Raw genomic sequence first — 17500 nt, forward strand, 5'->3', positions numbered from 1 at the left:
GACTGGTTTTTGCTGTTCTCATTATTTTTGTCATGCGTTGGTCACATGAGTCATGCGGTTGGTCACATGAGTCATGCATGTATGTTTGATGAAGAAGGGTTGTACATACTATGACGCTGCTGACTTCTGAACCAACTCATCCAAATGACATTTTATGAAAGCAAGTATTGAAATGCAGCATTATTTAATGAACTGGATTATTTCACTTCACAACTTAGTTTTTAGTTGGACTGCTAATCAAGAACTGATAAAGACCTCATGAAAATACAACACATGCGTGTGTGTGTGTGTGTGTGTGTGCATGTGCGTGTGTGCATGTGTGTGTGTGTGCATGTGCGTGTGTGCATGTGTGTGTGTGCATGTGTGTGTGTGTGTGTGTGTGTGTGTGTGTGTGTGTGTGTGTGTACATGTGCGTGTGTGCATGTGTGTGTGCGCGTGTGTGCGTGCGTGTGTGTGCATGTGTGTGTGTGTGTGTGTGCATGTGTGGTGCATGTGCGTGTGTGCATGTGCGTGTGTGCATGTGTGTGTGTGTGTGTGTGTGTGTGTGTGTGTGTGTGTGTGTGTGTGTGTGTGTGTACATGTGCGTGTGTGCATGTGTGTGTGCGCGTGTGTGCGTGCGTGTGTGTGCATGTGTGTGTGTGTGTGTGTGTGTGTGTGCATGTGTGTGCATGTGCGTGTGTGCATGTGCGTGTGTGATGTGCATGTGTGTGTGTGTGTGTGTGGTGTGTGTGTGTGTGTGTGTGTGTGTGTGTGTGTGTGTGTGTGTGTGTGTGTGTGTGTGTGTGTGTGTGTGTTACTTAGGTACTGTACCTACAGAGTGCACACCTAGAATCCTCTGTAAAAAGAACAGATTTCCAGTCATCCAAAGTCCATTGTGTGTGAGCGGTTGCCCATCCCAGTCGCAAACGCCGATGGTTTTCTGTTAGCAGTCGGTTTTTTCTAGTACATGTGCGTGTGTGCATGTGCGTGTGTGCATGTGCGTGTGTGTGTGTGTGTGTGTGTGTGTGTGTGTGTGTGTGTGTGTGTGTGTGTGTGTGTGTGTGTGTGTGTGTGTGTGTGTGTGTGTGTGTGTGTGTGTGTAAGCAAAGTGGATGACTACTCCTACGCCATGTCATCACGAGATTTATGACCTAACGTGATCACTTGAGTAAGAAAGATGTCGACTCTGTGTGTTGTGATCTCTCTTCTTGCTGCATGTCTCTGCTGCTGTACCTATGGTTGGCAGCCAGCTCCTGCTCCTCTAATGACGAAATTCTCCAAAGATGTAACTCCCAATCAAACTCCTGCCTATCCACGTCCCACCATGGTCAGACCCAAGTGGTATCATCTTAACGGTCTCTGGCAAGTCGATTCTACCGTTTCCGATCTGAACAACCCGCCGTTTGGCAAAACGCTACCTCAACAGCTGCTTAGTGCCCTACCCCATTGAATCACCTTTAAGTGGAATAAGAAAGTTGACGGACAAAGACAACATGTGGCAGCGGCGCTTGTTTACGCTGCCGACAGAGTGTGATTTGAGCAAAGAATGTGTGCTGTTGCACTTTGAAGGTGTCGACTACAACACGAGCGTTTACTTGAACAAGCAATTGTTAGGGACACATGCAGGGGGGTACGACGCGTTCTCGTTTGACATCACAGATAATGCAAAGAGCAATGTTCACATGACCGACCATGAGCTGCTTGTAGGAGTGTACGATCCCACCGATCACGGACCGCAGCCGAAAGGAAAGCAGAGCCGTGGTGCCTTTACGAATCCGCAGGAATTCGCTACACGAGCACGTCGGGCATTTGGCAGACTGTGTGGCTGGAGTGTGTACCTCAAGTTTATATCGAAGACATTTACAACAATCCGGATCTGATGCGATACGGAGGTGTGACCGTCAATGTGACCGTCAACGGTCCCGCCTCGGGACTGCAAGTTGAAGTCGATATCACAGTCAATGGAACGGTTGTCGGATCCGGTAAAGGAGCCGTCGGTCAGCCTGTACGTGCAGCCATCGATTCCCCACAGCACACACATGTGTGGACGCCAGACGATCCATTTCTTTACAATTTGACCATCACTCTGATGTCGACATCGGGAGACAAGATGGACACGGTCCGGTCATACTTCGGTCTCCGAACTATCGAAATAGCAACAGACCGTCACGGCATTCCTCGTCCCATGCTGAATGGAGCATTCATATTCCAAGTCGAACACTAGATCAAGGTTTCTGGCCCGACGGCTGTTACACGGCTCCCACGGATGAAGCTCTGGAGTACGACTTGGTGGTCCACAAGCAACTCGGCTTTAACACGGTGAGAAAACATGTAAAAGTAGAGCCACGTCGTTGGTATTACCACGCCGATCGATTGGGTATGTTAGTATGGCAAGACATGCCGTCGGGTGACAACAGAGATGTCGCCACACAACAGCAATTTCGACTCGAGTTGACGCGTCTAGTCGACGGAAGACGCAACCATCCGTCGATAATCCAATGGCAGATATTTAACGAAGGCTGGGGCCAAGCGTCAGACGACTGGACACAAGAGTTGGTCGACTCGGTGCAAAAGCTCGATCCGTATCGCATCACGGACGATGCCAGTGGAGGAAAGTGTGGAGGATGTTTTGGTAATGTCACAGACTTGCATCATTACTCACCACCAGCCAGTCCGACTCCCGATGCCTCTAAAAATCTTGCAGCCCTACTCGGTGAGTATGGTGGTGTGCTGTTAACCGTTCAAGACCATCAATGGGCACCCGGAAAATGTCACGGATATCGAACTGTCAGTAGCGGTAAAGAGCTGACCGACGTGTATGTGAGTTATATCGATACTATACAACAATTGAAGACGAATCCGGGTCTCAGTGCTTCTATTTACACCCAGATCAGTGATGTAGAGACAGAGTGTAATGGTGTGATGACGTATGATCGGATGGTCAAGTTTGATGCCAATAGAACGAAAGCAGCCAATGATGGTCTTAACGAATGAAACTTCGACCAATCAACATTGTCTGGGTTGTACACTGCTATGTATGCTTTTAGTCGTTAATTAATGGTTGTGTCAAGCTTAAACGGATTAATATCAATGATCAGAGTACATGTTTATGTAGCCTCGATTTCAGGCGCTTTTCCATTTGTACTACAGTACTGCATTTAAAAATGAAAGGTAGAGCCATATACGCAGACTAAGTTGTTGAAAGCTCGCGTAGCCAGACGCTTGGTGCGCGCGAGGAGGCGGAGAGTAAATCTCCGCCTCCTCTCGCGCACTAAATGTCTGGCTACGCGAGACGGCCGTTTGACACTGTTTCCTAGCAACAAGGCGCTGCACAAAATGCTGAGAAACGTTCACCTAGCTACAGAAGACGATGACTTATACGAAGGATTCAACGACTACAATAACATTTCGTATGACGTAGAGGTGAGACTCCATTCCAGACCCGAATTCGGGCGCTCATTTTCAGTTTTTTTTATTCTCAGGGACTAGAAGACGACGAGGGATTCAAACAAGCGGTAAAAACGAGTCATGGAAACAGACCTCCTCTGCCAGTAAGTTAGAGTCGTGAACAACCTTGTTGGACACAGTTATTCATTCATTCATTCATTTATTTATTTATTTCAACATACAGAGCACGGCAATGAAATCAACTGGGGTTGGTGGGACGAGAAGAGGTGCAGGGGCTCCAGTCGGGACTGCAGCTGGAGGAGGAGTTAGTGTTTGATATTTGGTAGGCACGACAATATTTTTATTGTTTGTCTTGAATGGAAGCTTCGAAGTCGTGGGTTGGGATCTCAGATTGGAAGACCTGCAACTGGATCGGTTAGCAGTTGATGAAATAGTGTGTGTGTGTGTGTGTGTGTGTGTGTGTGTGTGTGTGTGTGTGTGTGTGTGTGTGTAACTAAAAAAGTGTCATTAAATGATGTGAAGGATGGTGGTCCAGCTCGGCCAATGACTGCCATTGCTGCAGCTGGATACCCAGGCAACAGTAGTCGATGTAAGATCATCATATCGCATCAATACTTGACACTCTATTCAATGCTTGTCGTTAGCTGGATCACAGGAACGGAGTTTACCATCTTCCATGCCAACTACCGGACTAGCAGCTCCATTAGAGACCAAAAACGAGGAAAAGTAATCGTTTGCTCAGATCAATGTGTTTACCATTGGATTATAGTTTGCGGCTTGCATGTTGTAGCTCAGAAGAGGCAATCAAACACCTGGAAAAGAAAGTGATCGAATTACTTGAGGAAAGTGCATTTGCCAACTCTCGAGGAGAATTTCAAATGGTACGTTAATGGTGTGTATGTGTGTGTGTGTGTGTGTGTGTGTGTGTGTGTGTGTGTGCATGTGTGTGTGTGTGTGCATGTGTGTGTGTGTGTGTGTGCATGTGTGTGTGTGTGTGTGTGTGTGTGTGTGTGTGTGTGTGTGTGTGTGTGTGTGTCTGTGTCTGTGTCTGTGTCTGTGTCTGTGTCTGTGTCTGCTCATTTGTCCTGGTGTCGTCACATAGTCACTGACATAAAGTTTGATAGTTACAAATATCAATTATATGATTGTTTATTTTCAGGCTTTAGACAGAGCAAAGGAAGCCGGTCGGAAGGAGAGACTTTTGTGTAAGCAGCGAGAGCAGAATTCGTTGAGTGAACAAATCAATCTAGATCTGACGTATTCTGTAAGTAGCATTGTGATTGTCTGTGTGCTTTTGTAAACAGTTTTTTGTGTGTAGGTTTTGTTTAATCTTGCTGTACAGTATGAGGCTAGTGAAATGTATGCGGAAGCCACCAACACATACTTAGTCATAGTGAAGAACAAAATGTTCAATAATGCAGGTACACGCACAGTGATGTTTTATGGTAGCCGTCTTTCATTGAAAGGATGCATCTCATTAGACTATTGTATTGGAGGGATGCATCTCACAATAGACTAGACTATTGTATTGGAGGGATGCATCTCACAATACACTAGACTTTTGTATTGGAGGGATGTATCTCACAATACACTAGACTATTGTATTAGAGGAATGCATCTTATAATACAGTACGCGCAACTTATTTAATTAGAATAAACGAGGAGCTAACCAACTGTATGTAGCCAGCATAGACTAACTATCCTGTGGTGCCACACTAAAATATACACAGTCAGTAAAATGCTCGCAAACAACAGTACAGATAGAACTGTTGATACCCTAAACAATATAAGCTAATCTTAATTACTATGTAAATTATTATTACATAGTAAAGTAAAAATTTGACTATTGTATTAGAGGATGCATCTCACAATACACTAGACTGTTGTATTGTAGGGATGGATGTCTAATACATTAGACTATGATATTGGAAGCATGCAGTATATGCGTATCAGAAATAGGATCTCTTGTAGATAAACTTATTATCTATTTAGGTCGTTTACGAGTGAACATGGGCAATATTTATTATAAACAAGGGAAATACATGCAAGCAGTGAAGATGTATCGGATGGCTCTTGATCAAGTGCCTACAACTCATGAATTGATTCGGTTAGTGAAGATTATGGAACAAACGATGATGAGGATGGTGGTGGTGATGTATGTAGATGTTGGTGTGTGGCAGGGCTAAAATATTACAGAATATTGGATCAGTGTTTGTGAAAATGGGACAGTATGCTGATGCTGTGACGTCATATGAGCATATCATGGCAAAGTGCAAGAGACCAGACTTCACGACAGGTTGTTAACAGTTTGTTAAGAGATAGTAAAGATAGCCACACACACACACACACACACACACACACACACACACACACACACACACACACACACACACACTAACTTGCTATTGTTTACTAGCATTCAATTTGACTTTGTGCTACTTTGCACTCGGTGACAGAGACAAAATGAAGAATACTTTTCAAAGAATGCTGCAAGCTAATTTGGAGCTGGGAGATCAGGACAGATATTATTCAACTTCTGTGAGGTTCAAATGTGTTGCGAATGGCAATAGTTTACAAATTATTTCTGACAGGATGATCAGCATTCGATACTTGTTCATGAGGCAATAAAAGACGACAAGCTTCGACATATAGAACGTCAACGGTCAGTGACACTCTAGACTATTGTATTGGAGGGATGCATCTCACAATACACGGTCAAACCCATTTATTGAAATAAATAAACAAATGGGGAGCAGCTAGCAACCCCTGTCCAACACGGTTAACAATCCCGTGGCGACATATGGGACAGCAGCTAAGAGCTCTAGACTAGCTACAACGAAGTTGGCTAGCACAGCAAGACTAAAGTAAAAGAGAAGACTAAGTTAACCATTAATTAAACACAGTAACAAGGCTATGAACTGTTCCTCTTGATCCAGATTTTAAATGACTCTTCCATGACAGTCTTGATAATCTGAAGACACATGTTCTCCTTTGTCCTAGCTGGTATACGTAGTTCCGTGCACAAAGAATTCAAATTGGCATTATGAATAAAACCTCTCGATCCAACGAGAAGGTTAAATTGCTTTACGAGATATCTCTTTTCTGACAGAGACTGCACTAGGTCGTAATATCTTGCAGTTTTTCTTTCGTCAGCTGCATCGAAGTTGGACTCATGACAGACAGTAAGTTCTACTAGGTAAATTCTCTGTACCACGTCGTTCCATAGAATGACGTCAGGTCTTTTGGCGGTCACAACGATGTCTGTTGGAAATGGAACAGTGCTGCAGGCAAGATCAGCGAAAACGTTGTAATTACTGGTGGACGTATTCTGAGAGATGGTGTCGTAGATTATCTTGAGAACAGCGTCGTGCCGGGTATTATAACAGCCTCTCTTAAGGAGAACAGAACAATTATTTAGAACGTGTAGAAGAGTCTGTCGTTTATGGCAGAGTGGACATCCATCATTTGTTCTCTTCTTCCACAGCAGAAGATTGGCATTCGTTGGTAATGACTCCGAGACAGCATTTAGAATGAAAGAGAAATGTTCTGATGTTAAACTGTAAACAACTTTTGACCATAAATCTGGCGCAGAATTGTCAATCCGGCTTGTCGCTCCTTGCACTTTGCGGCTCTGCAGTGTCTCCAGAAGATGCTGCTGAAAGTTCTTGTCAAGTCTGTTTTTGGTCTTTTCACCAAGCGACGAGCCTGACAGTCCAGGTGAGTCTGATAAAGAAACAAGTCCTTCTCTAACTGAAGAAAATCTCTCAGGGTGAAACCCATTCACAGCAGCTTTTGTTGCCAGGTACCGGATTGTGTTATCAGATGAGGTCAAAAAACGAGCAGATTTAGATGCCTGAAATTTTGAGGAGCAGTGCGAAAGACAAGGAAGGCCAAGACCACCTTTGGACTTTTCCAAATATAAACGAACAGTGCATGCGGATCTGGGTAGTTTCGTCCATTTCTTCAAGAAGTAAGTCACTATGCTGTCCACGTCTGTTCTAACCCAACTGGGAGCCAGTGGTACTAAAGACAGTGACCAAGCGAGCCTAGGAAAAACTCCTTGACTGTAAAGTTTGAGTTTTCGGCAACAGCTAAGCAGACAAGAATCAACTTTTTCCATTAGTTGACGAACTTTAGCCTTTAGTGATTCCTTGAAAGACACAGTGCTCAACTTCCCATTTACTGGCATTCCCAAAAACTTGAAGGTGTCCTCACCAAGAAATGGAATTGAAGAACCAGAAACAGAAACGGCAGGGTCACGGGCATGGTAAGACGGCTTGAACGATAAACTGAGCGATGAACATTTTGAAGGCTTGATGGACAGTTGTGACCAACAACACCACTTGGACACGATGTCGCAGAGGGTTTGTAGGTTCTTGGAATTTCTGGCGAGAAGAGTTAAGTCGTCAGCAAAGAGAAGAGTGTTAACAATATGCTCTGTGTTTTGTAACTTGTAACCAATCGATGGGGCAGACTGTTGTAATTGAAGAACTAGAGTATTGATCACTGTATTGAAAACTATCACCGAGAAAGGGTCGCCTTGGAATACCCCTTTGTGACATGGAATAGAAGGGGTGGACCATTCTGATGTAGATACCAGCAGCTGAAGTGATGAATAGAGATTCATAACCACTTTCTGTAAGTGGAGTGGCGCATGATGAAGAACAAAGCTTTCTCGAACCAACCAGTGAGGCACGGATCCGTACGCATTTGCAAAGTCCAACCAGCAAACAGACAGACAGCGACGATTCCTTCTAGCATCTTCCATGAGAGACCACAATTTAAAATGATGTTCATCTGTTCCACACACACCAGGCAAAAAGGCTTTTTGAACTGATGTATCCAGAAAACCATTACTCAGCAGGAAGTCGCACCATCTGTCTTTCAGGATTGAAGTGTATATCTTTCCAATACAAGGGGTCAAAGCAATTGGCTAGACTATTGTATTGGAGGGATGCATCTCACAATACACTAGACTATTGTATTGGAGGGGTGCATCTCACAATACATTAGACTATTTTATTGGAGGGATGCATCTCACAATACACTAGACTATTGTATTGGAAGGATGCATCTCATAATACATTAGACTATTGTATTGGAGGGATGCATGCTCAACTACTGTGTAATATGATGGTGTGATTAGCAAACAAATGGCAGAGCGATACATTGTGACAGCAGCAAAGGTCATAGCACCAGCACTGGAAACTTCGTTTGCAGCAGGATTTGATTGGTTCGTATCCTTCCTGTTCTTGCATCGCATAGTCTCTAATATTTCATTGCTTTTGCTATGTGTGGGTGTGCAGGTGTGTTGAATGTGTCAAGATGTCTCCATATGTGGAGTTGGCTGGTGAGCTGGAAATAACAAAGGCGGTAACGTACCTCAGAATGAAAGAGTTTCAGACCGTCAGTCAATTGTTTGTGTATGTTTGAACTTTCTGTGTATTGATTGTATTGTGATGAATATAGGCTATCGATGTCCTGAAAGGATTTGAGAAGAAAGAGTCAAAAATGGCATCTGCAGCTGCTACTAATCTTTCATTTATGTTTGTATTGGTAAGTTCTAAGAATCTTGTATGCCTAGAATGTTATAGAGTGTTGCATTACTGAGAAGCAACCAACAAGGTAGCAGTCAATCGGTGAAACTCTTAGAAAGCATGAAATCTTGTAAACAAACTGGTGCTTATTGACAGACTGACAAACACACATACATATGTACGTACAGTACATACATACATACATACATACTGGCTTGTCTTTTATTTAGTGGTCTAGACATCTATGTATAGTTGTACTTGAAGAAATAATATATGATTCTCTCTACATACATACATACATACATACATTTTTTGTTTGTACATACATACATACAAGAGCCCCTAAGGCCCAGGTTCGATACTGCAATGACTAAATTTACTATACTCTAAACTTTCAACAGTCACTCTATCATGTCACTAGGTACGTCATACTTGCTGTACTTCATACTTCATACTTCATACTTGCTGGACAGAACTGACACTCTGGAGAGAGAGAGAGAGAGAGAGAGAGAGAGAGAGAGAGAGAGAGAGAGAGAGAGGGAGGGAGGGAGGGAGGGAGGGAGGGAGGGAGGGAGGGAGGGAGGGAGGGAGGGAGGGAGGGAGGGAGGGAGGGAGGGAGGGAGGGAGGGAGGGAGAGAGAGAGAGAGAGAGAGAGGGAGAGAGAGAGAGAGAGAGAGAGAGAGAGAGAGAGAGAGGCAATTGTATGTTAGTTCCTTGCCCAAGGGAATTTATGTATTTGGCCCTCCCGCACTCAAACTCTGACCCAAAGGTCCCGGATGTTGCCAATCTCCAACTGCACACTCTAACCAATTGAGCCACGTACCTTTTTTTTGTTATTATTAAAAGTTGGTACAACTTCTAAATCAATCTAAATTCTTTACACTAAAACTAGGTTTACATACATACATACGTACATACATACATACATACATACATACATACGTACAATACATACATACATACGTACAATACATACATACATACATACAATACATACGTACATACATGCATACAATACATACTTACATACATACATACAATACATACATACATACGTGCAATACATACATACATACATACGTACAATACATACGTACATACATACATACAATACATACATACATACATATATACAATGCATACGTACATACATACATACAATGCATACTTACATACATACATACATACATACAATACATACATACATACGTGCAATACATACATACATACATACATACATACGTACAATACATACATACATACATACATACAATACATACGTACATACATGCATACAATACATACTTACATACATACATACAATACATACATACATACGTGCAATACATACATACATACATACGTACAATACATATGTACATACATACATACAATACATACATACATACATATATACAATGCATACGTACATACATACATACAATGCATACTTACATACATACATACAATACATACGTGCAATACATACATACATACATACATACATACATACATACGTACAATACATACATACATACATACATACAATACATACGTACATACATACATACAATACATACATACATACGTGCAATACATACATACATACATACGTACAATACATACATACATGCATACATACATACAATACATACGTACATACATACGTGCAATACATACATACATACATACATACAATGCATACGTACATACATACAATACATACTTACATACATACATACAATACATACATACATACGTACAATACATACATACATACGTACAATACATACATACATACGTACAATACATACATACATACGTACAATACATACATACATACATACATACGTACAATACATACATACATACATACAATACATACATACGTACGTACGATACATACATACATACATACGTACAATACATACTTACATACATACATACATACATATATATGTACATACATACAGACATGCATACATGCATACATATTTATATATACATACAGATGGATGGACAAACAAATAGACATACAAACATACAGATGCAAATATTTAGAGGATTATATACTACATGTACTAGTACAAGTGTGCACTGTGAGACTGTGAACTGGTCACTCATTTTAGTGTATACCATTCACTTATCTGCAGGAAAATGATCTCGGACAAGCAGAGAAATATGCCGAAATGGCAATGGCATCTGACAGATACAATCCACTTGGTACAAACAACACAACACGTCCGACATTCCTTGTCATTCTATGTCATACCTTCGTTTAGCTCTCGTTAACAGAGGCAACTGTTCGTACTTGAAAAAGGAATGGGATCGATCAATGGAGTACTACCAGGAAGCATTGCAAGTGGACTCATCGTGCACAGAGGCTCTATACAATCTTGGTCTATTGTACAAGAAGACCAATCGATTGGAAGAGGCGCTGGAGTGTTTTCTCAAGCTGCATGCCATTTTGCGTAGTAGTTCTCAAGTAATGTATCAGATAGCTCATGTGTACGAGATGCTGGATGATGCTTCGAATGCAACCGAATGGTGTGTGTGTGTGTGTGTGTGTGTGTGTGTGTGTGTGTGTGTGTGTGTGTGTGTGTGTGTGTGTGTAGGAGTGTGGGTGTTTGTGTGACGGCCGATGTGTGTTGGACAGGTTTATGCAACTTGTGTCTGTTGTGCCGACTGATCCTGCGATATTGTCGAGATTGGGTGACTTGTATGATGGGACACAAGACAAGTCACAGGCATTTCAGTATCAATATGAGGTAGCGTGTTGATCTAGCTCTGTGTGTGTGTGTGTGTGTGTGTGTGTGTGTGTGTGTGTGTGTGTGTGTGTGTGTATGTGTGTGTGTGTGTGTGTGTGTGTGTGTGTGTGTGTGTGTGGTGTGTGTGTGCATGTGTGTGTGGTGTGTGCGCATATGTGTGTGTGTGTGTGTGTGTGTGTGTGTGTGTGTGTGTGTGTGTGTGTGTGTGTGCGTGCATGTGTACATGTGTGTGTGTGCATGTCCATGTGTGTGTGTGTGTGTGTGTGTGTGTGTGTGTGTGTGTGTGCGTGCGTGCATGTGTGTGTGTGTGTGTGTGTGTGTGTGTGCATGTCCATGTGTATGTGTGCGTGCATGTGTGTGTGTGTGTGTGTGTGTGTGTGTGTGTTTTGGTTCTCTATTTGTTTGTCATACTATTATCTCATCGTTTGGTTGTTTGAATCATTAATTTGTGTTAATTAAATTGTCAGTCATTCAGATATTTCCCATCAAACATTGATGTCATATCATGGCTGGGTGCCTACTACGTCGAATCTCAGTTTTGTGAAAAAGCCATTGTATACTTTGACCGAGCAGCAGTCATTCAGTAAGTCTTGCCAACACGACACCACAACATCATACATGCAGTGCAAGCCTATCTCTGCACTCACAAACATCAAACATTGACAGACTGACATACATGTAACCTACAATGTTATACTACATGTGATATACATAATTATTATTGATGTTACAGACCAACCGAAGTCAAGTGGCAACTCATGGTTGCTAGTTGTCATCGTCGAACAGGCAAGTTTATATTAACTAATTAATGTTAATATAAATAATATATTAATTATATTTAATAGATAATAATAACAAAACTGATTGTAAATTATCTCGTAGGAAATTACCAGCAGGCGTTGCAGACGTACAAGCAGATTCATCAGCGATTTCCAGAAAACGTTGAATGTGTGATGTTTGTACTGATTGCTTCGTTTCTGTTGTCGTAATGTGTTGTGGGCAGGTCTGAAGTTTTTGGTTCGTCTCTGTTCTGATCTTGGTCTGAAAGAAGTGCAGGAGTATGCAACCAAACTGAAGAAGGCAGAGAAAGCGAAGGAACAACGAGAGCAGGCAAGTCATTGTGTTTACTTACGTCTTGGTGTCTATTTGCTCAGAGTTTATTATCTATGGCAGCGAGCTCATAGTGGTGGGAAACATAGGAGTGACACAAGGAGTGGGAGTGGCACTAGGAGTGGGAGTGGCACAAGGAGTGGGAGTGGTGCAAGGAGTGGGAGTGGTGCAAGGAGTGGTGGCAAGTCTAGGAGTCGTAACACGAGTGCAAATGAAGGTTTGTAGTTTGAGATGGATGTTTTTGTTTGATATGGGTTGGGAGTAAATTGTTTATAGAACGTCGTGGTGGTGGTGCGGTCGGGCGAAGTGATCACAGTGTTGTGATGAGCGATGAAGACTTACTAGATATATTGAGAGGAAAGCCAAAGGATGTTGGTGAGAATTGTGTGATGGTGTACAGAGACTATTGTATGGGAGGGATGCATCTCACAATACACTAGACTATTGTATTGGAGGGATGCATCTCACAATACACTAGACTATTGTATTGAAGGGATGCATCTCACAATACATTAGACTATTGTATTGGAGGGGTGCATCTTACAATACACTAGACTATTGTATTGGAAGGATGCATCTCACAATACACTAGACTATTATATTGGAGGGATGAATCTTTCAGTACCATACATTTGTTAAAATATCCAATACTAATTATAGATGCGACATACACTGATCCAATGGGTGAGCTACCACCACGACCAAAAACAGGCTCCAAGCAACGAAGAGAAGATGAAAATACATTCGAAGGAGAAGAACTCGGCGATGACATGCTACCAGAGTAATTCATCTCATTGACCATTATAGACTTCATTAATTAAAATTGCTGTCAAATACTGTCTTAACAATTCATGAACTCATTCTACTATTATTCGACTTTGTGTGTGTGTGTGCGTGTGTGTGTGGCCATTTGTGTGTTGGTGCAATAGCTGAGTTGGTTAGAGAGTCATCTTATGGAATATTGACATCCAGGATCTAAAGGGTCGCAAGTTCAAGTAACAGTGATGGCGAGCTATGGCATAATTTCTGCAAGAAACTAACACACATTTGCTTCTCTTGACTCAGGAGTATAAATGAGTACCTGGTCATTGACTGGGGTCCTAAGCGGCCATTGGCTGACGTGACATCAGCCACTGGGGTCCTGGTGAGACTTCGGGTGGTCACACCACAGTTGGCTTTACAAGTCAGTGCTCCTGCGAGTGCCTGACCCGGCTCCAGGAGTTTGATAGCGCAGGCCCAGAGTTCCCTGAGTAGTGCACAGGGCCCAGCTTAACAGCTGGGGGCGTGACCTCTGCGAGGCAGCTCCTGACATTTAGGATTTAGGATTTTTAGGTGTGTGTGTGTGGCCATTTAAATTAATTAGGTATTCTTTGAAGATACTAAACTATCTGGAGGTCAGCCACTGCCCACATGCACACAGTGATGATACACTGTACTGATGGACAGGCCACGTGCTACAAAATAAACTGATTATTTGCTTTACAAAATAATCTACAGCTACTTGAACTTCGACGACTTAAATTCATGCAACTCTGAATAGAAACGATCAAATAGAAGAGATCCAAACACAGGAATGTCGCGGTGGATCAGATCTATAACGCCATGAACAGGAAACGAGTGGTTGACGAGAGAAAGAGTGACGTGAAACTGTTGCTTTCGAGGAGTGTTAACAGGAACACCTCGTGCCCTCATGGAGCTTTCGATTTCCCGGACAAAGTTGAACAAAAAGTCCTGAGACGAGTTGGACTATAAAAGAAAAAATGCTGCAATTGTTAAATACATATATTAATTAATAGCGTATAGTTATTGATATTAAACTAATTAATATCATTGATATTAAACTCATTAACTTACCAGTAATGCTAGCATATATATTGTGACACCGTTGTGATCAAGGTCACATGAAGGAGTGTCGTATGTGATATTCAACGGTGTCCATGTCTGGTTACCGAGCACTTCTAAAATCTTCACTTTCTCCTGAAACGAAAGAGCAGTTGAAGATGAATTAATGAATAACGAGTGATTAAGAGACCTCCGACGTATGGCAACAGAAATAGTTAAGAGTCGTGTTTAATATGAGTAGAGGTCGATATAAAATGACGTCCTTGTTGTCAATGCTTCTCATGATGTGCTGTGATCTGTTCACTGACTCCACGATATCATGGACCAATCCCAGCCTGGCAATACGAGGAATTAGAAACACCTAATGTGTCTAAATATTTTGTATTTATAATAATATTTATTTATTATTAACAGTTGTGTTGTATTGTCTGTATGCTGTGTGTCCACGTTCTGGTACTAATATCAATTGATTCTCACCGAATGTGGGACGTAAAACTCTCGCTCTTTCCAGCAGGACAATCTGGACAATCCGAATCGCCATTCCAACACACACCAAACATCGACGGAGTCAGCACCCCGGAACTTGATTTTAGAGTAGGGGAAACCTTAGTTTGCGATGACGTCATAAGTCTCGATGACGTCACAACAAATGGTGTCGCCCAAGACCCGGAAGAAGATACTAAAACGTGAATTGCAAACAAGCTCGTTTTAACATTAACGTAACATTTCATCACACTTACCGTGCATAGAACGTGTTGTAGTAGGCGTAACAGTTGCTGGTACGTCAACAGAAACCTTTCTGACCCAATGAACGATCAAGAGAGATATTCCTACAGCCACAGCGACCAAGAGCAGGAGCACTAGTGACGTAACGATGATTGTCCGTCTTCCAAAGCCTTTTGGCTTCTTGACGTTAACGTCACGCATCGCGTTAGCGTAATCTCGACTTTCTGGCGTCTCGTCTTCATCACAATCGTCGAATAGAGAGTTGGAATCACAACCCTGATGATTGGATACGCTCAAGTATACGACAGGAGACGCCATGTGTCATGGAAGAGTTTTAGAGATTGTCAAACACGTCAACGCATAGGAACAATTTCCAATAGACTTTGTTAGCCAACCCGTATGTAATATTACCCGTATATAATGTGTTACCCGTATAATGTGCAGACAAAATAATATAATGTACTAAACTATTTGTTTACAAAATAACCTTTAGGTTTAAATTTATGAAATTCTGAATAGAAATGGTCAAATAGAACAGATCCAAATACAGGAATGCCACGGTGGAGCAGATCTATGACGTCACGAACAGGAAACGAGTGATTGACGAGAGAAAGAGTGACGTGAAACGGTTGCTTTCGATGTTTGTTAACAGGAATACCTTGTGTCTTCATAGAATTTTCAATTTGTCGAACAAAGTTGAACAAATAGTCTTGAGATGAGTTGGACTGAAAAACAATACAGTAGCTACAATTTAATTACAAGGATTACATACTAATTAATTAATACTGCATCTACAATCCAACTTGGAACAGAACGATTACAAGAATGCGGCAGACCTCATTTCTCTTGTATCATGTTTGTTGTTTATAATTAAGTATCAACTGTAGTATGTTATGTAGATATGTGGATGTGCCTTTCTATCATTTACTAGCAGAGGGCCCGACTTTGCCCGAGCTACTAGAGCAAGATTTACGTCGACGTCCAATCAACAAATTCCCGCGTAGTTGATTTGCCCGTTCTGTATAGCAAATTAACACAAAGTAGACAGATACAGTCATCATCATACTACATCACATCCTAACTTGCAGCTATTTCGACAGCCCGTGGACGTCCCTTCGAAGGAGACGCCGACATGGGCAACAAGAAACCCGTATATTTTAGAACCCGGATATAGTAAGAATACTATGCTTTTAACGACATCTCCAGTAAGAAGAGACTCACTCTGTTCATACTGTCTGAGGTCACAAACGGTCCTTTCAAATTTTGTGGAGATCCAATGCGCCGTTTTCGAGAAATTCGATCGTAATTACGTGGCGCGGGTTTGATCGGCAAGAAATCGCGCCGTCCGCAAAAAGCTCTGGAAGACGGCGACACCTTTACTATTGACCCCAATCAATTCGGCGTGCACTCACGGTTCGTCATGCAAACTTTGAATATCAGCAGCATTCTCGCTAATACGGTCGGGTTCGTGGACTTCAAAAGGGGCCCCTTCAAATCGTCATCTCGTACAACTGAAACGTGCGTTTGCATTGTGGTGTGGAACCCAGTCTTCATGCATGGTTTCGTGGCGATTGGCCCGGTCAACTCCTAGCTAGAGAGGGGACCGTCTAGATACCGAAACGTGCGTCTGCATTGTGTGGAACCCAGTCTTTATGCATGATTTCGTGGCAGCAGATTTGGCGTGATTGATGTACAGACAGACAGACAAATCAGACTTTTATATAGAGATATTAATATTGTTGATATTAATACAATATTTAAAAATTTTACAATCAACTTACCAGTAATGCTAGCATATATATTGTGACACCATCGTGATCAAGGTTACATGAAGGAGTGTCGTATGTGATATTCAATGGTGTCCATGTCTGGTTACCTAGCACTTCTAGAATCTTCACTTTCTCCTAAAACAAATGGAGCAGTCGGAGATAAGATAAATAATGAATAACGAGTGAATAGGAGACCTCCGACGTGTGGCAACAGAAATAGTTAAGAGCCGTGTGTAGTAAGAACAGAGGTCGATACAAAATGACATCCTTGTAGTCAGTGCTTCTCATGATGTGCTGTGATCTGTTCACTGACTCCACAATATCATGGATGAACCCCAGCCTGGCAATCATAAAAGCTTTA

At 42.1% G+C, this 17500-nt stretch overlaps 4 protein-coding genes across 4 annotated transcripts in view; 2 read left to right on the top strand and 2 right to left on the bottom strand.

Annotated features, from left to right (window-relative positions):
• The first annotated feature begins 1148 nt into the window (after positions 1–1148).
• Positions 1149–3150, top strand: LOC134186820 (beta-glucuronidase-like). Its single transcript, XM_062654881.1, is given in 4 exon segments — positions 1149–1408; positions 1410–1755; positions 1758–2192; positions 2195–3150. Coding segments are annotated over 4 exon segments (1812 nt in total). The 5' UTR covers positions 1149–1156; the 3' UTR covers positions 2974–3150.
• A 150-nt stretch (positions 3151–3300) lies between these two features.
• LOC134186285 (intraflagellar transport protein 88 homolog) lies at positions 3301–13943 on the top strand. Its single transcript, XM_062654210.1, has 25 exons — positions 3301–3402; positions 3462–3530; positions 3611–3691; positions 3751–3801; positions 3910–3976; positions 4032–4113; positions 4178–4268; positions 4547–4651; positions 4706–4808; positions 5380–5494; positions 5568–5683; positions 5804–5925; positions 5979–6049; positions 8534–8620; positions 8694–8793; positions 8857–8943; positions 11078–11147; positions 11207–11471; positions 11581–11692; positions 12160–12275; positions 12426–12478; positions 12575–12640; positions 12696–13019; positions 13079–13177; positions 13463–13943. Exons 1-25 carry the CDS (start codon positions 3316–3318, stop codon positions 13585–13587), a joined length of 2664 nt encoding a protein of 887 aa, XP_062510194.1. The 5' UTR covers positions 3301–3315; the 3' UTR covers positions 13588–13943.
• Positions 13944–14104: 161 nt separating this feature from the next.
• Positions 14105–15786, bottom strand: LOC134186287 (uncharacterized). The gene is made up of 5 exons (XM_062654212.1): positions 15385–15786; positions 15122–15323; positions 14835–14979; positions 14657–14779; positions 14105–14548 (listed from the first exon to the last, which is right to left on the bottom strand). The coding sequence occupies exons 1-5, from the start codon at positions 15686–15688 to the stop codon at positions 14300–14302; spliced, it is 1023 nt and encodes a 340-aa protein (XP_062510196.1). The 5' UTR covers positions 15689–15786; the 3' UTR covers positions 14105–14299.
• The window catches only part of LOC134186286 (uncharacterized), a 2620-nt gene continuing 872 nt past the window's right edge, over positions 15753–17500 (bottom strand). The window contains exons 3-5 of the mRNA XM_062654211.1: positions 17335–17479; positions 17152–17274; positions 15753–16095 (exon numbers count right to left, since the gene is read on the bottom strand). Of these exons, the coding sequence (XP_062510195.1) occupies positions 15838–16095; positions 17152–17274; positions 17335–17479 (526 nt within the window). The 3' untranslated portion in view covers positions 15753–15837. The remainder of the gene's footprint in view (positions 16096–17151; positions 17275–17334; positions 17480–17500) is intronic.

Source organism: Corticium candelabrum, chromosome 11 (genome assembly GCF_963422355.1).
Source record: "Corticium candelabrum chromosome 11, ooCorCand1.1, whole genome shotgun sequence".
NCBI classification, from domain to species: Eukaryota; Metazoa; Porifera; class Homoscleromorpha; order Homosclerophorida; family Plakinidae; genus Corticium; species Corticium candelabrum.